At 40.1% G+C, this 23,037-nt stretch overlaps 1 protein-coding gene across 3 annotated transcripts in view; it reads right to left on the bottom strand.

Moving 5' to 3' along the window:
• LOC117962782 (G-protein-signaling modulator 1-like) overlaps nucleotides 1-21,220 on the bottom strand; it is an 81,016-nt gene extending 59,796 nt beyond the window's left edge. For 2 of the 3 annotated variants that reach the window (XM_059005411.1, XM_059005412.1), the window contains exons 1-2: nucleotides 21,079-21,169; nucleotides 1,158-1,450 (exon numbers count right to left, since the gene is read on the bottom strand). In XM_059005411.1, coding sequence (XP_058861394.1) covers nucleotides 1,158-1,435 — 278 coding nt within the window. In that variant the 5' untranslated portion in view covers nucleotides 1,436-1,450; nucleotides 21,079-21,169. Of the gene's footprint in view, nucleotides 1-1,157; nucleotides 1,451-21,078 lie in introns of all 3 variants that reach the window. The other variant, XM_059005413.1, reaches the window with a different exon arrangement.
• Between the last annotated feature and the right edge of the window lie 1,817 nt (nucleotides 21,221-23,037).

Raw genomic sequence — 23,037 nt, 5'->3', positions numbered from 1 at the left:
TTTCATCACAACTGGGTAAGTGCTTCACTAGAAATATGTAAGAATGTGAATGTGACACACAGACATGGTGCCTCCATATACCCACCAAATTCGGATGCACTCAACGTGCTAAAGAATGGGCTTGGTGAATTTTGATCACATTTGGATTAGTGGTTCTCTGGATATAAGTCAGCTCTAGGTGGTGCATGAAGGTACTGTATAAACATTTCTAATAAATACAGCCTTGGGACAATGAACCCGAGCGTGCAAGTTATTTTCTGTTCTGTCTTGCAGAAAGCACACAGAGGACAATGATGATGGAATGGGGATGCTTTAAATAAATTGGATGCTTTAAATAAAAGACAATGATTATCATTTTAATTGTCAGATAATCTCCCCTCCAATTATGTTCTCACTTACTACTTATCTATTTAAAGTAAATCTCCATTCTTTTTTTTCATGATCATTTTGAGATGTTCCCTTAATCTTTTATGACCCTGACAAATTGCTCTGTTTAAAGTGAGAACTTCAGGGCATCAGGTTTACAAAAGTGTATGTTCTAATACAACAAAAGCTGAGTTAAAATAAATATATACAGCATATATGTTCTAACCAGTAGAATAGGAAAATCGTTTAACTTCATATACTGATTTTTTTAAGGTAGATGGGTAGAAAGATAATCCAAAAAGAAACTATAATAGAAATATGGGTCCTTCAATGCAAAATTATCAATTACCAAACCTAGTTGTTTTTAATTAAAAAGTACCTTTATAGACTGCAGTTCAAAATTAGATTTTAATGACAGTAAAAACTTTGCAAACTTTCTAACTTTTTTGAACATTATGTAATATAATGTCTATACAATTTAGAGGTTTCTTCAAAAAGCCACTTCAATTTCCCTGCCACCTGTCATACAATTTAGAGAGGAAAATGTTACACCGCTTATAAAATAACTGATAATTACTAATAAACTGCAATTAAAATACAACATGATTTTTCTACAGGTTTACAGTACAAATGATAACACCAGGAGAATTTTTCCAATTCATTATTAAGACACATTTTCACAGCTACCTTATCAGCATAATTGGTTTGTGGTTGTTTTTTCTGGCTTATCAACAGACCTTTACCTAACCCTAACCCTAACCCTAACCCTAACCCTAGCCCTAGCCTTTTACCTCTTCTTCTGCATGCTGCGGGTCTTCTGAACGTAGAGCCAGAGTTCCAGGTCAAGGGGCTGCAGGACCGGACGTGGCCGGGGGCCGCGGTGTGCCAGCATGCACAGGGCCTTCTCTGCCTCGCTGAGCCCCGAGGCCTGGCGTAGAGGGCACGCTGTGGGCATCCTGGCTACAGTCATGCACTGGGCCTTCTCTGCCTCGCTGAGCCCCGAGGCCTGACGTAGAGGGCACGCTGTGGGCATCCTGGCTAGAGTCATGCACTGGGCCTTCTCTGCCATGCTGAGCCCCAAGGCCTGATGAAGAGGGCACACTGTGGGCATCTTGGCTAGATTCACGCCCACTACCAAAGAATCCAGCACCACAAGCCCAATAATTATGAGACCTCGCCCACTACAACACTGAAAGAGTCAATCCAACACAATCAGACAATCCTGTTCCAGAGAAGAAAATCAATGAAACCCTAAACACCACAAGCAGATTGTCTTGTTAGCTTAGAGTTCTCTAGGGTATGCTTGGGACTGACAGCCCCTGCTGTACAGTATACTGAGACTGACTAACAATACTGCCCTACGTCAGGAGTTCCAATGCAGATGTCTTAGTTTTAACCTGTTCTGTCGTTCAGCAGCAGGGTAGCAGAATGTCCAAAATCTTCAGGACACAGACTCCAAACCTCCCAGAACCAAATAATTATACATTTATAATTATCAAAAGACAAAAGTTACAGGCTAGGCTTCATATGCTATTTCACTTCGCATCTGATAAGATATTCGATTAGCTGTGCAAAATATGGCTAAGAAGGGGGTTTCCAGGGGCAGCTGATGCTGAAATGAAAAAGGTAAAAAAAAATGATAGCTAGAAAATAATCTTTGGGTCCTGACCAAATCCTTGCATGTGCACAACTATTCTGCAGCCCAGCAAGCTGGAAGGAAATCCACGGGACAACCTTCTTCTTTCATAAACAGACAAGATAACAGTGTGGAAAATTCCAAGCCAAAACCAAAATATAAATCTCCTGCTGTCATGAAATCCTTGCTTTTTCAGCTGGTGTTTTTGAAGTTTAAAAAGGAATTCTGTGACAGAAAGCAAGGACCATATCAGTTCCTCCTGTCTCTTCTAGATCTCTTCTGGCTTCCTTTATGGTGCAGCTAAAACATCCTTGTGATGGAGAGTGCCACAGAAAACCCTTTCTGTCATTGGCACCCTGAGATCCTCTGCTTGCAAGCTACAGAACATGTGAATCCAGTATCTGTAAATCCAGCCAGGGAGGAATATGTGACATTGCCTCCTAGTCGCTAATACTTAGAAGTGTTCCAATCCCCTCTAATGCTGCAAGTGACTGGCTCAGCAAGAAAGCAAAGCAAGCCTTTTAATCAAGCCGGTCAGAGGGGCGCACAGCCTGGCAGGACCCTAGTGGGGTGGGGACTGGGAATACTGGTACAGGACTCACCAGCAGGTATAACACAGTAATCTGCAGTTAGTACAATTCATTCCCTGTTAAAACTTGGATCCCCATACGTCGAACCAAGCCGCATGTCATGATTTGCTGTTCATTTATTTTGTGTGTCCTATTTTTGTATTGAATTGGATACCAACAACCCAAAGTGAACCATTACACCTGTCATTTTATTACATTTATTTTTTAATTAAAAAAACATGACCAGTTATCATAGAAATATACAATTCACATGAATATGCAATTATTCCAGTCGTTCAGGCATGGCCCCAGTACTAGTACCTGCAGATATGTATACAGATATGTGTGTGCCTGCTACAGAGGTCCATGCTATATGTACCACTGATGCTGGTGTCTAGGTTGTTCCACTCATTAAAGTACAGACAGCTGGTCCAATGGCCAGGCATTAAACTGGTTCTATATCTCAGTCTATTAGGATGTATGATACATTGTCCTTAAACAGTTAGTAATGTTTTCCTGTGCTGTATCTTTTACACTGACAGACAGACGCTCAGTTCCTTGCCTTTAACAGACACCAAAATCATCCAGTGCTTAAACATGCAAGCCGAGGACATGCACTATAAAATGAACCTCTTTCCCATGCCCCTGGACATCTCATCAGATGGATATTACAAATCAGCTAAGTGCTTTGCCTTGTAAAGGTTTACCCTGTTAAATCTATACTGTAAAGTATGCATTTACCATAGTTTACCATGGTATGGTACCTCACAATGGTGTATGCTTTACCATGGTTTTACAATGCTTTATTACACTTTACTATGATTTTACTATGGGAGACTTTTATAAGGGGCTCCTCTCTTGCTTTTGTTGTTCTTCTTCCTCCCACCTAACCCATCCCTACCTTTACAGCTACTCCTTGGCTAACCTCATGGGGGTTCAGACAGCCAAGCGGTTTTGAGGCAAAAAATGCTAATAAAAGTAAATTGAACTTAGTGGTTTGAATGTCAATTGTGTAAAAATCTTCAAGGGTTAGGTTGAAACCACAAAACTCTTGTGACCGGAGCCCGAGGTGAAAAGCTAGTGAATTATCCTGCTGCACTTAATTCTACACTGACTGTGAAGGACTGCACTAAATTCCTCCCTGACTCAGTCACCGACTGTTTGAACACACTATCAAGATGTTAAAGCAGCCTCCACTGGGAATGTGACAACAGGTCTGCTGTCTCTGGCAGTTAAACTGATTCAGCGAGGCATGTTTCACAGCTCTGATATCGCATTATTTATTCATGCAGCCTATAAATCTTTCATTGCGACAATTAAACAGGGGCCGGGAAGTCGAGTGTGTCTTAAAGTGCTAATATTTTATTTAAAGGTACAAGACCACAGCTGAAAAAAAGGCTGCTGTATTTAAGAATTGCGCTTTACACTACAATGAGCCACATTTACTTTGTGTTTACTCCAGTCTTTAAGGAACTTTCTGAAAGCAGAACATTTTATGTAAATGATACAAAACTGAGAAGCAAACTGCTTTAGTGTTTAAAAGGCCAGGAATATCAGAACTTACATTGTTTGGTTCTAGTTTTATAAAAGCAGATTTTTTGCCCATTCTAAAAATAGCAGTTAATTAAAGACTGTACTAAAGCTTTTGAAAATATGACACAATGGGCAGGATTTAAAAAAAAAAAAACAGTGTTATTGTATTGAACTCGTGGTATAGTAACAACAGCTTTAGTAGCAAGTGATTTTCAAACAAAATGTGTTAATTAAATCAATCTGTTAATGCTTTCAAATTGAGTCAATGAGGTCATTAATGAATGCATTTCTTGTTAAAAAGCTTAATTGTCGCAGGTCACCTACATTACTTCCTGTGTCAACGACTAGATAAGGGGAACGCATTAATAGAAATGCATGTTAATGAGTTCAAGAAAAATGAACGGAAGCACAATTCACTGTTATGGAAACTACTAGCATACAGCGAGACGGCTCTCCCACCAGCGAGCAGCAGCCAAATGGAAATAAAAAAAGGAATATCTATGTTGTGTATAATTTGTAAACTTCATTTAAAATTGTGCATTTTGTCATTTATTTAGCGCACTTCACGTATAAAATGCTGGTTTACAATGATCTGGTGTGTGGGTAAAAATTGGACGGCAGGCAATAAATAAATAAATAAATAAATAAATGTAAACCCCACTAGTCATTTACCCTCTTTCGGGGGGATATTTTGCCACAGCTAATGGAGTTCTGCACAGAGTGTACAAGAGTGCCCCTGGTGTTCTACGAATCCTGTGGAAATTGATGAAAGTAGCACGGGAAAAACAAGTTGTACCAAGAGCTGGTGTGGTTGAGCAGGTGTGGTCTTTATACCCAAAGAAAAAGATTCTACGAGTATCAGTCAGTTTCGGCCCATTTCCCTGTTAAATGTAGAAGGCAAGATTTTCTTCAGCATTGTTGCTCAGAGATTGTCAGCTTACCTATTGAAGAACTGCTTCATTGACACTTCAGTACAGAAAGCCGGTATTCCAAGTTTCCCAGGATGCTTCAAAAAGCTAAAAAGGAGATGAAGGAGCTCCATGTGACATTCCTGGATTTAGCTAATGCATATGGTTCAGTACCACATGAACTTCTTTGGGCAGCATTTGATTTTTTTCAGTGTACCGATGACAATAACAAACTTAGTGAAAGCCTAAGAAGACAAGCGCAGCATGACCAACAGGCTGCCACCAATTCCAGCAATATATGACACACGAAGAACAACATTTCTCCGTCCAGTGGAGCAACCACCAAGAAAAGGTATTAAAACCAAAACTCGTCTAGGACAACTGGAAGCTGCTAGAGACTGGAAAATGCTGGCAGATGTTGGACAACGGTTTAATTTCCCACCTGAGATTGCCACCACTAACCTTCAACCAGATATTGTCTTGTGGTCTGGATCAGCACGTCTTGTTCACCCGGTAGAGTTAACAGTGCCATGGGAGGATGCTGTGGATGAGGTGTATGAGAGGGAGAAACTTCAGTACGCTCAACTAGCCACTGAAGCGGAACAGCTAGGATAGAGCACAGGTTTACTCAGTGGAGGTGGATTCAGTGGTCAAAAGTTGCAACGCAGTGAAGAACTTATCTGAAGCAGCAGAGAGGAGCAGCAACTGGCTCTGGTTGAGACGAAAAGATTCTGGTTGAGGACCTCAAGCATAGTAGGAAGAAAGCACTGTTGATGGAAAGTAAGGTAAGTAAGCTGGGCTTAGCTGAGTGATGGACGGAGCGGGGTGATGCTGGGACGCCGGAATCACTGTCGAGTCCTCTGAAAGTGTCGTGGGCTAGTCGACGAAACACCAAAGGAAGGTGCCCACTTGAAGACCCGAGAGAAGTACCTACTCAGCTCAATCCAGACGGTTGTCATGCTGATGCGCTAGGGAGGCCGCACTGTGGTTGATCCCTGAAGCCAGCATTGCAGCCGTTGAGTGTGCTTATGCGCCAGGGAGGCAAAATAGGCAGATCCCTGGAGCCAGCATTACACTTCAGCCATCAACACCAGGCAGAAGGATATCTACATCATCAGATGGAAGGAAATGCAGATGGATCACATTAGTTTACAGTAAAAGAAGCTGAGTCCAATATCAGCATGAAGTTTTAACACCTACTCTCATGTAATGGAAATCATACAACTCTTTTAATGTGCATTTTACAATCTTTTTTTGGTTAAAAAGAAAAAACAAATACCATAAGCCATCTATGTATATTGGTTGGAATTTATTTTCTTATGTTTTGTCTTTTGTCTGTAGTATGTACGATTGTAGGCTAGATGTTTGAAGTGCCATTTGTGTTTGTAGTTGTTAGCTATATTATACACGTATAGCATGTATGTAACACTTCATTATATATTTATTAAGCTTTTAGAATTACAATAGAACTCCCTACGCAATACGCAGTTTGTTTATAATGAATTGTTCGGTGAATCTTCTTATCATGCATTTTCTCTGGTACGCTTTGCTGGCCTCTGGATAAATAAACTCAACATGATTAGGAGTAGCCACCGAACACTTACAGTATTATAAGAACATTTTATATGCATACAAACGTGTGAAGGTGAAAGTGTACACTGTACATAAAGTCAAATTCCATGTCAATGATCTCGATCACATTCCTCGTGGATCTGTGTGCCCTTGTACGCCTGTTCTTCGTTCTTGTGTGGATATGACACAGGTGTTAAATGCCAAGGACACATTTCAAATCCACAATCACCTGAGGAAACTTTATTGTAATATCTAACATGCCGTTTCCTATATCAAGATTTCAGTTGTATAATTCAAATAAAATCTACAGTAGAGGTCTGCTGTCATATAATGTACGTATGCAGAATTCAAATAGGCTACAGTTGCATTGATAATTTCTTGGTAGTAACATTACACTGGGTGCAAATAACGGTATATCATTTTAGCAATACAACAAACGTTCCTTAAGGTTACAAATGGTTAAAACAAGGGAACAAATCTCATTCATAACCACAAGTAGTTATCTAGGTTGTCTGTAAGAAATCGACTCTGGTCCTGTACATTCTCTCTCTCTCTGTATCGTCAGCCACGGTCTGTTAAATTTCTGTTTCAAGGTGAGTTATATACTGTTTCGTTAATTAAAAACCTCCTTTTCCAATTGCAAATTAACTCCTGGTAAATTATGACAATTGACACGGATTTCCTTTTAAATTCCCATACAAACAAAAGAAATAGTCGCACGAATCACCACTCGTTAAGATATTAACATAATTTCGGAAATCACATCAGCATGATTATTTAATAATGAAATAGGCATAACGACTGCTTGAAAATACCAAAAATCAATTTTATATAACAATTTCTTGACTAACACTGGAGGTATAATTTACAACCAGTCACTGCTGAAGGATAAATATGTCATAGACAAAAATGTTCGTTTTATGTGGCAACAATACAATAAATATATTTTAGCGTCTCAGGGTGTACACTGTACGCTGTTGCTGTAGCTAGTTCTAATGAGGCATGTTGTGTAAGTTCCACACAGGGCAGTCTGACTGGCAGCCATCTGGGAGGGGATTACCCAGCGCAGGCAGACTAATCTGGAATTTAATTCAGATGAGCCATGAAGCCAGTGGGATTAAGGGGGAAACAGCCAATTTAAAGAAAAGAAAGCTATTTTTCTAAAAGCTACGGGGCTTTGTCATGTACAGGGGCTGTCCTGCAGCTGTGGCTCAATAGCCAAAATAGAGCTAATGTGCTGTGCTTTATTTGTAAAAGAATACTGCAAGAGGCAGGTCTGTGTCACTGATATGTCTCCTAGAAATATTTGCCATTTTAAGAAACGCACAAGCACAGCAGCATTTCACATCTGCTTAATCAATTAGTGACCTCACCATGGCAGTGCAATCCTAGTCAGCACTCCAGATCAGGTTTTGATCATTAATGATGTAACTGAAGCCTTGATACAGATAGTGCCAGCTTTTATTAGATTCCCACTATCAGTGGCTGAGCAACAGCAAATTAAATGTGATTTTTGTCAAGAAGCAGGAATGCCTCAGATAATTGTACTAATTGATTGTACACATGTAGCAATAAAACCTGCTGCAGAGTCTGAAGCTGTTCTTAGAACCAGGAACAAATTCCACTCCTTAAATGTCCAGTTCATCTGCGAGGCTCGTTGCCATGTCACAAATGTATTTGCTAATTTCCCCGGATCATGTGATGATTCTTTCATTTTACAACAGAGTGAAACTTGGAGAATGTTTGAGAGTAGAGAAATCATGGAATGCTTTCTACTTGGTAAGGGACATTATTAGCATATTATTATATTTAATTACCTATAATTATGTATCTGTGTGGCAAAGTGGTTTGCAGTGCGCAGGTGCAGTGGTGATGCGGTGCTCAGGATAAACAGACTCAAGACAGTTCACGGTAAAACAGCTCTTTCTTTGGCTGGGTTGCGTGCCGGCAACACTTAAATAAGAAGCACGAGCTCTACACAGCAAAGTGTATCGCTCCGTGCAAAACAATGGGTTCAGTCCTGAAATAATACGACACTGTATATAATACACATACAAACACAACACGGTCACAAGTCCACAGTGAGTGCTCTTAGTGCAGGTGGTGAGATACAGGTAATGTGCACAGTAGTGATGTGAAGTCTGGGTTAGAAACTGGCCCCTTAGCAACAGTTACTAGACAGGACAAAACAAACAAAACACTCACGGTTAGTACACAAGATTTTTCCACGTAGGTCTTTGTGTAACCATAACACAAGGAACAGATTGCGATATAGCAATATTTAGAAATGTCCCACACATTTTGCAGAGGAACAGAAGACAAATAGCAGCTTTGGAGGACCCAGATGTTCAGCCAGACAAAGATCAGCCACCCATGCAAGATAATAATAGAAAATGTATTTTCATAAAAATCACTTGTCATCAGATGTGCACAAATAAAACAAGCACACAGAAACAACCCAGATGCATTTGTCATGTAATTTTTCATTAAATTACAATACATCAATTTTTTGCCAATTAACCAGCATTGGTGCCTTACAAAAAAACATTTCTCAAATTAATTGAAATGCCCAACTTTTTCTTTTCCTTCAGCAATGACACACGCTGGTATAATATAATGTTATCTAAAAGCATATGGACTTGTGAAGTCATGTAGTTTTCACTCCGGTTTTTCATCTTTGTTTTATATTTTCTTGCTTCATCAATTTCAGTGAGCTCGGGGAAGTTGTCTTCAAGCTCTATGCACTTCTGCACTTCCTGAGAATTTTTTTTCCATTTTTATTTATTTTTAATTGTGAAATGTTGTTCTGCTCCATTTTACGTTCACATATAGCATTTGCGGAAACATCGATCCCATAATTCATAGTGACTACTTAAAAATATAACGTAACTGTTGTGCATGCCCATAAATTATTATTCATTACTGGGCAGGGCAGGAGATTATTACTAACTCTCTACTCTCTGTCCGTCCATGCCTCCCTCTCCTCTGTCCTAATTCTCCTCAACTTCTCTGCTGCCTTTGATATGCTTGACCACTCTATTCTCCTGTCCTTCCTCGCTGACCTGGGACTCTCAGGCACTGCTCTTGCCTGGTTCTCCTCCTACCTCGCTGATCGCACGTACCGGGTGTCCTGGCGTGGCTCACCCTCTGCCTCTTGCTCTCTTTCGACAGGTGTCCCCCAAAGCTCAGTCCTGGGACCCCTCCTGTTTTCTCTCTACACCCCCCTGGGTCCCCTAATCTCCTCCCATGGCTTCTCGTATCATCTCTATGCTGATGATGCCCAGATCTTCTTCTCCTTTCCCCCCTCTGACCCCAACGGTCCTGGTACTGTCTTACCTTGACTATTGCAACTCCCTCCTGGCTGGCCCCCCTGCCTCTGCCATCTGTCCGCTCCAGCTCATCCACAACTCTGCTGATCGTCTTGTCTTTTCCCTTCCTCGTTTCTCCCATGCTACACCGCTGCTCCGCTCTCTGCACTGGCTCCCTATTGCTGCTCGTATCCAATTCAAAACTCTTGTACTCGCCTATCGCTGTCTTGACCTTTCTGCTCCCTCCTATCTCCAGACTATCATTTCTCCCTACATCCCCTCTCACCCCCTCAGCTCCTCCACCACCGGCAGATTAGCTGTACTCTCCCTCCGCTCCACCGCTTCCAGAGCCTGCTCCTTCTTCACCCTTGCCCCTCAGTGATGGAACGACCTACCCACGGATGTCAGGACTGCTCAGTCCCTGACCACATTCCGGCGCCTCCTCAAGACACACCTGTTCAGACAGCATCTGTAAAACTCACATCTCTCAACTATACTGGACTATATGGCTCCCAATTGTACCAGTACTTGCATCAGCTTGTACTTGCACTGAACTGCTCCATACCTTGCTGTATTCTACTACTGCTCTTAATTATAACTACTTCCTGTATCTTGTATTTGACTTTACTCTTATAGATCCTGTGACGGAGTACTCCTCGCCCGTCTGCATATTTCATGTTTTGTGTTATTTTGTATTATTATTATTATTATTATTATTATTATTATTATTATTATTATTATTATTATTATTATTTGTATTGTTTTGTGATTATTTAAAAACACACCGTTTTATTGTTTGACAGCCTGGATGGGGTTAAAATGCCCCATCCAGATAAAATTGTGAGAATGCGTGGTCAACAGTGAGTGGTTATTGACAAACTGGCTGTTGACCACACATATGAGAAACCCTGTGCTGAATGTGATCAGGGGATAAACTAGATCATTGATAACCAGTTAATCCCTTGACCAGAATATAAAAACAAGCAGCTTTGGCTGAACGGGGTTGGGGGTTAAGAGTGGAGAACGGGAGAGAGAAGGAGGTACAGAGAAAAAACGAAACTAATAATAATTGCTACTCGTGCTAGAAGGACCAGCGCGGTACTTATTGAGTGTCAGTGTTTTGTGTTTGTGAATTATTTTTGTGTAAATCTTTTACAATAAATCTGTGCACCGGCGCATTCATTACCCCAGTCCGGTGTGGATATTCATTCATTTCCTGGTCTGACGTTACACTGCAAAGCCAGCCTATTCACAGATCAGTTTTTTTGTAATTGCTCTTATTTGAAATCATTCTCATCCATTCATCGTACTTACTACATGCTCATACTGGACTTTATTCATATAAGTAAATAGTTTTAATATAAGTGAACTGTTTGTAACTAGTGTAAGTCGCCCTGGATAAGGGCGTGTGCTAATAAATGAATGAATTAATAAATAAATAATAATGTTACTTTGAATTAGAAGACACCATGGTACTCAAGTCCAAAGATTTCGTCCACTAGCACCTGTCAGCCACACTATACTATGTATTGACCTTGGGTGTGTTGAATAGTCTGTGTATTACATATAAATCACGTATGAGAAATTAGCCACACAGCACAATTCTAAAGTTAAAAGGATACATAAAACACTTTGGGCCATATTTTCAAAGTGTTACTACCGTATTTTATTAACTCTATTTCTGTAACAAATAAATATTCATGTTAATGTTACCAAGGAGAAACAAACAAGGTGTCTGGAAGACTTTGTATTATATGCACTAAGCTGTTTGCTTCTACAGTAGCTTTGTCTTATTAACAGGTGTTTTTCTGTATCCAACAAAGGGGTTCATTAAAGAGTGGAGTAAACATTTTGTAAATGTAGCCCTTTATGTATAATAGCAGTTCTTGGCTACAATATCAGTGTTCTGGTTTATAGAAGTGAATACATTTGAGTGCAAGGTGTTTCTTATTCAGCTTTGCTCACATCTTATAACAGACTTCCTACACACAACATATTAACTTCAATTTGAACACACAGACTGGAGCGTCTTCCCAGAACCACAGAACAGGCAGAAGCACACTGTAGGTGAAATTAGTATGTATATTTGGTCAGCTTCCTCTCACAGTTTAAATTAGTCCCTGTGTGCCATTCTGCAGCAGCCTGTGAGGGGGGGTTATATGATGCAATACAGTTCTAAAAGCACCTTCCAATATGTCCAAGTGCCTCTCCATTAAGTTATAAAACACATTTCAATATGTTTAAGGGCCTCATAAAAGGAAACTTGTTAAAACCGATGTTATCTCTGTATATATTAGTTTCTTTTCTCCAAAGCCTAAAGCTAACCCTAACTTGAAAACATAAAGATAAAATAATTCATTAAGGAGGTAAAATCTGAAAATCGAATCTGCCCAGCATGAAGTCCAATACGTTACACATATTCTTTGTATCTGAACTACAGCAAAGCTGTCCTCTGTGGTCTGATTTTACGTGAGACATGTTTCGGTTTGCAGGAGTTACAGTAAACCTTTTTTAAATAGTTGGGACCCAGAAAATAGTCTTGAAAGAAACATAAAGGTATAATGAGTGTTTGCTCATGCAGGGCTGTAGTTTAAAACTCACCTCTGACTATTTTAGGATGCCCACATTTTAAAACTGTCCCATAGTGAACAGTGACAAAACAGAACATTAAACTAAAGATATCTTCCTTTATACAGAATGCACAATGATAAATGTATGACTCAAGCAAATTGCCATAGACAGGGGCTAACCTTATAAAGGTTGACCATAGTAAAAGCACAGCAAAATGTAATAAAGCACAGTGAAAGTACGGCAAAGCATAGGTAAGCATTGTAAAGCACAGAGAGGTATGGTAAAACAAATTTAAAAACATGAAAAAGCATGGTAAAGTAAGTATAGTATAACCATGTTAAATATGGGAAGAACTGCAACATTATATGTTTTTATAAGGGTAATTGGGAATCACCTGGTAATATGCAACAAGTCCAGATGTGCACTAAATGAACACACAGCAAGAATCATACAACACACACCTTACAAAAGAACAAATAAGAACACCATTATTTTAAAGAATGCATTTTCAAGTAGGCTGTGTTCTGTTATCGGAACGTAGTGCCCATGAACAGGTGTGGATACAGGTCACAGTGATTTACTTTGTCATGCTACTGCTGGTCTAATTTAGTATTTGCAGTGGTGGGAATCTGTTCAGATTTTCTCCTACAGTCAGTGGTTATGGTTGATTAGTTTAGTTGGAAATATAAAACAAATGTCCCTGGCAGTGTACAAAGGGCTCGGTCTAAGGAGGGTATGCAAAGCTTCCAGACACGCTTTCAAACAACAACATCTGTTGGCATGCAGTGTGTTTTTCTGTCCGTGTTGGTCCAGAGATGAAAAGAAGAAACAGTTTTGAAGTTGATACCCAGTATAGTAGTTGTTGTTGTTGTAGTAGTATAGTAGTAGCTGTTCAGGTATACCAAGATATTTACAGCAGTAAGTAAAGGGTCTGAGTGGGATGAGTGAACGTCTCACCCCCAGTCATTCTGTTTCAAGGCTGGTCACACCATTATTTTGACAACCAGAATATGCATTAAAACAAAGAAACATGATACAACACTCTAAATATGTTGCATTCAATTATAAAACTTACATTTACCATAAAGCTTTTTATGGAGTACAAACTGCTGTAGATGTATAGTTATGCTTCCCTTTACATGGTTAAAAGGAATACTTGAGGTAGATTTATTCTTTCAACTGCTGCTAATTAGTCTCTTCAGAGACTCGGGCCTGTAATTAGTCTGTGCTTGTGTGTATGAAAAAGGACATGAATGTGTGTTAATTACTTGAATATTCAAGTATTACATTGTATATTTTTACTTCACTAAACCTTGAACTAAGTTACGATTTCAGCACATATTTTAGCTGCTAGCTCTAACAACAACTGTGTTTCTGACACAAAGTCCTTGTAGTGACTAATTTGGTATAAACACGTATGTGTGATGTGCAGGGTGAGTCATACAGTCAGGGGAGCACAGGGGTCCCGGAGCAACTCACCCGGTAAATACACATATGTGTGATGTGCAGGGTGAGTCATACATTCAGAGCACAAGTTTGCATCCCTGCTGCACATGGCATTGGCTCTAAGGCCTCCGCGGGTTATGGAGACAAAAACATCAGGGACTGTTTCTCCTTAATGCGCTACAGCAGACCTGCAGGGCTGACCTTTGTCCTTCAGAGGCCAGTAGCTCCTGTTTGTAAAGAGGCATTTAGCTTAGTTGTGGGATCAGAGGATGCCCACTGACCTTCAGTTCTCCTGAGCTGATGTGGCGAATTGCTGCAGTGAGGGAACATTCTAAATTCCTAAATTAGGTAGGTATTAAACTAATATATTGTAACGACGAGGCAGATGAACCTGGGGTAGGAGGGTGGGGGGAGGGTGCCACTTCTAGAAACATTCTCTCACACGACAGCCAGCTCAGGATTTGGAGCTTAGGGTCCCCTTCGCGCGGACAACGGGACTGAAGCCGATCGCAAACATGAATTTGCAGGAGAGCCCCCGTGGGGATTAATGGACTGTGTGGGTGCATTGAGATAATGAGGTGGTGGGACAGGAATGCGTGCCTGTGATTGGGGGATCGCGCACGACGGAGCTAAATGGAACAGGATGGGACTGGGTGAAGTGTGAGTTTTGGAGCTGTGGGGGAGAACCTGCTGTTTTTTTTAATTACCGAGTCAGACACACAGAGACTGTTAGCTTTGTGTGTGTTACCTGACTGTTTATTAAACCCTTTTATTTATCCTGTGTTCGTTATTGTTTATTTCATTAATCAGTGGCGGCTTGTGACTTTTTTGACAGGTGGGGCACAAATCACAAAATATTTATTACCAGCCCCCATTCACTGGCTAACGCACTAAAAGTAAATGCACTTTGTTCAGCTGATTGCATATATGCCTCCGCTGAGAGCGTTTTAATGCATTCAAATAACAGACTGCAGTCGCTGTGTAAAATATACCCCCCAATTGGCAAATCACAGAACCTTAAAACCACGTAGTATTTAGTTCTACAGGTCATTGTGTGACACCAGCGTGGCACATTCACTATAAAGACACAAATACAATGTCACAAAATCATTAATTCAAAACGAAAAAGGCAGCTTGTCATGTCGTGGCATGAAATTGACAGTTTTAGTCCATTAAAAGAGGTGTAACCTTGTCTTATTTAGTTGAAAGAAGGAAACATTGCCAACAATAGTTGGTTCACAGCGCTGCCTTCCAAATATGGACTCCTTGCCGCGTTCGTTTACCGTCTTTCTTCATACTCTCCAGTGCTAGTGTTATTCTGCCGTCCTTAACAATTGAACGTCTCCCTTCTTGGGATCTTAATGTAAAACCTATTTTCTTCAGGTCTCATATAATATCAGATTCAACTAAAACAATTATTGAACACACTAAAATCGCACAAATTCGAACTGCTCCAAATCCAGTAGGTGCCTCATCAAGCTTATTGTGGTTACCATAGCAATGCCTTCAGTGACTCCCCAGTAGTGGTGAGTTGCCATGGTGACAAGCAGCTTTGTGAGGCACTCAATGTTTGTGTGTCACGTAGCAGTGCGGCAGCACTACATTGTTCCAGCTTTCAGGGTTGTGCTTTCGCTACTGGAGAAAGCGAGTTGAGACTTTTAAATAATGTCAGTAGCTCTTCTGTGGACTTAAATGTATTTAATATACTTAAGTATGTTTATATTTCTCAATTAAATAATACAAATATGTAAAATGTTTTTTTAGCCTTTGGGAATTATTGGTGCGGCCGTGCCCCACTTTCCTCGGCTGACCAGCCGCCGCTGTTGCATTTATTTTATTGCTCATTCTTGTAAAATAAACTGTGCATTTGAGACCAGAATACTTGCCTGGATTGCTTCCTTTACCTCCACGTTACAATATCAATTTAAAATTGTGTTACAACATAATGAATACCAGTTTTAATTTTCAATTCAACATCAAGCATTGCAAACATACCGACAACAGTCAGTTGTGCATTTTTTTGCAATATGCATTGTAACCAGGTAGGATACATTTATCTCCTTCTCTGAGACAGTGACTGATTTTTTTTAAGAACGTCTTGCTGTTTAGCTAATTGATCAGCTTTCTTCAGGAAAAACTAGTTTCCCAACGCAATCAGGATGCCATGTCTCAAGATGCCGAAGGCTTATGGCTTTCGTGAGCCAAGTAGGATAAGGATAACTGTAGGATAACAAGCAGGATAGACATTTTTTTCATTTTGCATCCATTTTAACAACTGTTTTCAAAATCCCAAGTAACCGCACATAAAATGTCACCTTATACTAAATTGTTTTGGTTCATATTTAAAGCAGGAGACTGGTGATAAAACAATACACTGTTTACATAATTACTGCTAATGATTTGTATGCACATTGTATTTATTTTGAATTTAAGCATAAGAAGTTGTATAGTGAAAATAAATCTTAACAGTGTGCACTGAACGTCATATTTTTTAGATTGTTTGGCGACCCGTCAGAAACCTTGCAGGGACCCATATTTGGGTCGCGACCCCCATTTTGGGAAACGTTGATCTAGAGCAACAAACCACATACCTTCAAGCAAAAGCACAAAACACGCTACAGACAGAGAGGAAGGGAAAGGCTGACAAAAACTGTTTTGCTCTCCCTCAAAGGGGTAGACAAAATAAAGATATCCATTCCTCCACCCTTACTCCTAAGCCTGCGACAGACAGGCGTTGCCAGCACGAGAGGTATTTTGCTGCCTGTATCGCTGCCATTGCCTTAATATGGTGTTGGACAGATCAGTGCAGGACGATACCGCTAGTCCCGCGGTGCCACTGAAAATCAAATCCACAGTGTTTTTTTCTGACTGCCGCGTAGTACTGTTGGTGGATTAACCAATCACAGCCAAGTGGTGACAACATGTGCTTGGCAGGAAGAATCATGAATGAAACTGTTGTCTACTGAGGTGTCCAAGCACCCTGAAGTGTTTGATCCCTCCCATATTTCATACAAGGACAGGCAGGTCAGTATTTTATACACCGCCCCTGATGAGCATCCTTCCTGTAGCCAATTTGATACTACCTTTTTTATTATTATTTCTGTAGTTCACTACTATTTTTACTAAATAACTGTCTGTAAAAGGATATATTTTCTAACACTTTAGTAGTAGGTTACTTGCTGTCAGCAACATATTGTGTGTTTCTTTGCTAAACGGATCGCTCATTTCATACACCTGCATATAGACAACAGAAAAACAACTTTGAAATAATGTTTTTATTTAGTAGATTATATGGGGGGCATTACAGCTATGGCCAAAAGTTTTGCATCACACCCTATGGAATTAATTAACACCCTATGTTATGTTAACATATTGAATTACATATCGCTTTGTAGTTTTCCAAAAATTGAAAAATGTGACATTTCGAAACATAACATGAAATACTGTACTACTATTGTAGTTTCTGGTAGACTTTTGTGATATCATTTTGTAGTTTCTTTGATTGCATGATGTTAAATAAAATATCAAATTTGTGTTAATACAATTATGTTTGCATCCTAATATACTACTAGGGGAAGCAAAACTTTTGGCCATATATGTCAATTATATTCGAGTACATAGCCATTAAATTTTTCTTCAATATTGTAAGAAAAGTCAGTCGCGTAGTGCATACGGTTCATGTGTGCCCGGGTGCGGACTAGAATTGTGGTTGCTTTGGCAAAGATTGCACTCAGACAGAAGGCTGTAATTAAATAGCGGTAATCTTTAGTAAATTAGAGGGATGCAAGTCTGGCTGCCATGGCAACAAACTGAGGCTCCTGATCTAACCAAAAGTATTTCTCTCTCTCTCTCTCTCTCTCTCTCTCTCTCTCTCTCTTTCTCTCTCTCTCTCTCTCTCTCTCTCTCTCTTTCTCTCTTTTCTTTGCACTCCGTCTTTGTTTTTCTCTACTAAAGGAACACTTCTTGTTACACAGTAAAACAGACAAAGGCATTAGCAGAAATGTTTGTCTTCTTGACTTAAGGCCCTACTATACTGTATATGAGTTGCCTTATAAAGGTTTCTCCTAGTAAAACCATAGCAAAGTTCAATAAAGCATAGCGAAAACATGGGAAAGCAAATTAATAAAACATGGCCAACTATGATAAACTCTGGTAAAGGGATAGTATAACAATGGTACAAGCTTAGGAAAACTAATATAATACTATGATAATTGGCCCTCAAAATGTTTACTTCTCAGTTGGCAAAATTCAAAAGACAGGACATTTTGAAAACACTTTGAAAACATGGCCCTACATTTCTTATTGAGTAGTTGAATTTTTCTCTTTTATTTCACTCTCCTTGTCTCACGCCCTAATACCTCTTTCTGGTTTTCTTTGCTTATCTAAAATAAACTACAGTATTGCTGCATAACATTTTAATGAAGTATAATTTCCCCATTGCTGCAGTCCCCTCACCCTCTGAAACTGCACGTGCACGTCTCCAGCACAGCTGCACTGAATTACCCGGTGAGTAGAATTCTGCTCATGGAGTGTGCTTGTGAGTGTCTGTGTGGAGTGGACTGTGGCACGGTAGGAGTGATTGACTGTACTCAACCTTTTCTATAAACATTGTTTAGCTTTAATAAATATAATCACACAATAGTTTTATTTAACCTTACTGTTAACTGCTTTGGACTAAACACTCACAACTTGCCACTCAAAATCATCATTGGCACATTTGTTTGTTTTTTCAAAAGGAAAAACACACCCGATAATGTTACCCAACAACTGAGACATTTAATTAATGAGGTTTTTAAGAGGTCTTCCTTTGTTTTTTTATTAGTTTGATAATTATAATTGTTCATAACGAGTCAAACCCACGCCAATGTTTACAATACGGTACAGCACAGGCCTAGAAACAAATAACTTCAGCCTGTGTGCTCTGTATTTCTACAGCGAAACATCCACCCAAACAACAATGATGGAATGGAATGCAATGGCCATAACCGTACATACAGTGATAAGGCCCCTGCTCCCAGTCAGCTTGGATTAATAGAGTTACTGTAACAAACACCCCCTGCTCCAGTCAGCTTGGATTGACAGAGTTATAACAAACACCCCCTGCTCCAGTCAGCTTGGATTAATAGAGTTATAACAAACACCCCCTGCTCCAGTCAGCTTGGATTAATAGAGTTATAACAAACACCCCCTGCTCCCAGTCAGCGTGGATTAATAGAGTTACTGTAACAAACACCCCCTGCTCCAGTCAGCTTGGATTAATAGAGTTATAACAAACACCCCCTGCTCCAGTCAGCTTGGATTAATAGAGTTATAACAAACACCCCCTGCTCCAGTCAGCTTGGATTGATAGAGTTATAACAAACACCCCCTGCTCCAGTCAGCTTGGATTAATAGAGTTATAACAAACACCCCCTGCTCCAGTCAGTTTGGATTAATAGAGTTATAACAAACACCCCCTGCTCCAGTCAGCTTGGATTAATAGAGTTATAACAAACACCCCCTGCTCCAGTCAGCTTGGATTAATAGAGTTATAACAAACACCCCCTGCTCCAGTCAGCTTGGATTAATAGAGTTATAACAAACACCCCCTGCTCCAGTCAGCTTGGATTAATAGAGTTATAACAAACACCCCCTGCTCCAGTCAGCTTGGATTAATAGAGTTACTGTAACAAACACCCCCTGCTCCAGTCAGCTTGGATTAATAGAGTTATAACAAACACCCCCTGCTCCAGTCAGCTTGGATTAATAGAGTTACTGTAACAAACCACCCCACATGTGCTGAACAAAAAACACAACCAAAAAAACAACTGAGGTGCCTGAGGACCCCCTCTGAATGTCAATTTGCACTTGTGTCTTCATTAGCATTCACACCGTTTCCTCAGCGGGGACTCTCACAGCTGAAGGGGGGGGGGGGGGGGTATTTAAAGTTATAGTGCCTCTATAACAGTGTATATACCTAAATATATCAAACTGACACCAATCATTCATATTCTAGTATGAAACTGAACATATTTTAAAGAGAGGAAGTCGTTTGTCTTATTTTTAGGGTGCAGAACATGTAATGAAAGACAAGTTCAATGAAAATGAAATGGAAACTGACATCTAAAATGGTCAATACACAGCCAGCCATACTTTATCTTGAGACCATGTAACACAATGTAATATTTAAAATACACAGCCCACCAAAGTGTGATTACAGTGCAGTCAGTTCCATAATGCATGTCAGACTCTTCACTTCAGTATGGATTCAGATCCACATAGCACTTGAAAAGACCCTGGATCGGTAGCAGTTGAGCCTGCCGTCCACTCTGTTTATCCACAGAGCAGGGACAGCACAAGCAGAAGCGATGTGAGCTTCACCACATTGCCTTGTGAAAGCCTGTGATGGACCATGTAGTCTTGAGGCCCCTCCTTTCATTGGACTCTCTTTTGAAAGAGCCTGCTAACAATGTCACATTGTGTGGGGTTTGTTTTATGAATTACACTATTGTCCAACAAACTAAGTTCATACTGTCATATTCTAAACAAGGCCTTCAGGATTGAAAGGCTTGTGCATTCACAGATACAATTAAATAAATACAAAACAGATTACTGTGAGCCTATATATCGGAAGTTGTTATCACGGTTCAGGAAATGAATAGACGTTTTACCACTGTAATGCAAATCCCCAGGAAAAGCAACAGTATTATAGTAAAATGTTGTGGAGTATGCAAAAACAGAAGAGGAAAACAGAAAAGTATGCAAACTCACATCTGAAAAACTGTTTGGTGAGCATGGATACAGCCATAGATATGTGTGGATGCCAAACTCTAAAATAGAAATACGCTGAAGAATTGGCAAATTCTAACAGCATGTATGGAATATGTCCTATACACTTCTACACATCACATTTAGAGTCTACAGATACCTTTATTAACAAACCTATCAGCAATCCAGGTTTACAATTGTTCTAGTCAAGGCTCAAGGAAGGTGTTTGATATTAGCAAGTGCCTCTTGTATCACACAGACAGTGATTTTTCTAAGAGAAGATGGTCCAGGGCATGTTCTTTCTCTAGTGTAAAAAACAAGCCAGCTCCCACACTCTCTCTTCACCCCTCCTGCACACACACACAGGCAGCTTGCTGGTAACTGCACCCTGCTCCTCGCAGCCCCTTCCTCTCCCAGCCTACCTCGAGTATAGCCTCTTGCTTGCAGGTTCCTGGTCTACACCATTATGAGACAGAGCCATGAACTGGATACAGCAGCCCTGTTGATTATCAGCTTCCCTCCTTAGTTGACTAACAGCAGTACAATACTGTGGTGACGGTAGCCTCCTACTGTAGGAAGTGATGTATATTGAGCAAATAAACCATAGAGGCAGGCCCTGCCTTGGCTGTGATGTCATCAAAAAGAGGATGTCTCAGTATGGAGGAGGGTGAAGGGGGAGGAGACTTCTCAGAATACAGAAAAACACATACCAGAGTCTAAATTACACACACTGTAGAGCTGCTTCCTTCATTTTTCTTCTTTCTCTTTCACATGAAGGAGGCCTGTTTTTAAATTGTACAGACAGTCTTATGAAGGCAATATAGATATACCCAGATCTTTGTGGTTAGGCAAAGGGGTTTTCAATATAATAAAACAAGTAAGATAAAACTAGTGAAGTTCATTATTGTGATACTGTAGAGCTGACATCATTTATAATTGTATATCCCCTGTAAATAGGATATAGTGGGATATGTTTACTTCTCAGTTGGCAAAATTCAAGAGACAGGACATTTTGAAAACACTTTGAAAACATGGCCCTTCATTTCTTATTGAGTAGTTGAATTTTTCTCTTTTATTTCACTCTCCTTGTCTCACGTCCTAATACCTCTTTCTGGTTTTCTTTGCTTATCTAAAATAAAATACAGTATTGCTGCATAACATTTTAATGAAGTATAATTTCCCCATTGCTGCAGTCCCCTCACCCTCTGAAACTGCACGTGCACGTCTCCAGCACAGCTGCACTGAATTACCCGGTGAGTAGAATTCTGCTCATGGAGTGAGCTTGCGAGTGTCTGTGTGGAGTGGACTGTGGCACGGTAGGAGTGATTGACTGTACTCAACCTTTTCTATAAACATTGTTTAGCTTTAATAAATATAATCGCACAATTGTTTTATTTAACCTTACTGTTAACTGCTTTGGACTAAACACTCACAACTTGCCACTCAAAATCATCATTGGCACATTTGTTTGTTTTTTCAAAAGGAAAAACACACCCGATAATGTTACCCAACAACTGAGACATTTAATTAATGAGGTTTTTAAGAGGTCTTCCTTTGTTTTTTTATTAGTTTGATAATTATAATTGTTCATAACGAGTCAAACCCACGCCAATGTTTACAATACGGTACAGCACAGGCCTAGAAACAAATAACTTCAGCCTGTGTGCTCTGTATTTCTACAGCGAAACATCCACCCAAACAACAATGATGGAATGGAATGCAATGGCCATAACCGTACATACAGTGATAAGGCCCCTGCTCCCAGTCAGCTTGGATTAATAGAGTTACTGTAACAAACACCCCCTGCTCCAGTCAGCTTGGATTGACAGAGTTATAACAAACACCCCCTGCTCCAGTCAGCTTGGATTAATAGAGTTATAACAAACACCCCCTGCTCCAGTCAGCTTGGATTAATAGAGTTATAACAAACACCCCCTGCTCCCAGTCAGCGTGGATTAATAGAGTTACTGTAACAAACACCCCCTGCTCCAGTCAGCTTGGATTAATAGAGTTATAACAAACACCCCCTGCTCCAGTCAGCTTGGATTAATAGAGTTATAACAAACACCCCCTGCTCCAGTCAGCTTGGATTGATAGAGTTATAACAAACACCCCCTGCTCCAGTCAGCTTGGATTAATAGAGTTATAACAAACACCCCCTGCTCCAGTCAGTTTGGATTAATAGAGTTATAACAAACACCCCCTGCTCCAGTCAGCTTGGATTAATAGAGTTATAACAAACACCCCCTGCTCCAGTCAGCTTGGATTAATAGAGTTATAACAAACACCCCCTGCTCCAGTCAGCTTGGATTAATAGAGTTATAACAAACACCCCCTGCTCCAGTCAGCTTGGATTAATAGAGTTATAACAAACACCCCCT

Source organism: Acipenser ruthenus, chromosome 31 (genome assembly GCF_902713425.1).
Source record: "Acipenser ruthenus chromosome 31, fAciRut3.2 maternal haplotype, whole genome shotgun sequence".
NCBI lineage: Eukaryota > Metazoa > Chordata > Actinopteri > Acipenseriformes > Acipenseridae > Acipenser > Acipenser ruthenus.
This window is presented reverse-complemented; position numbering and strand designations above follow the sequence as displayed.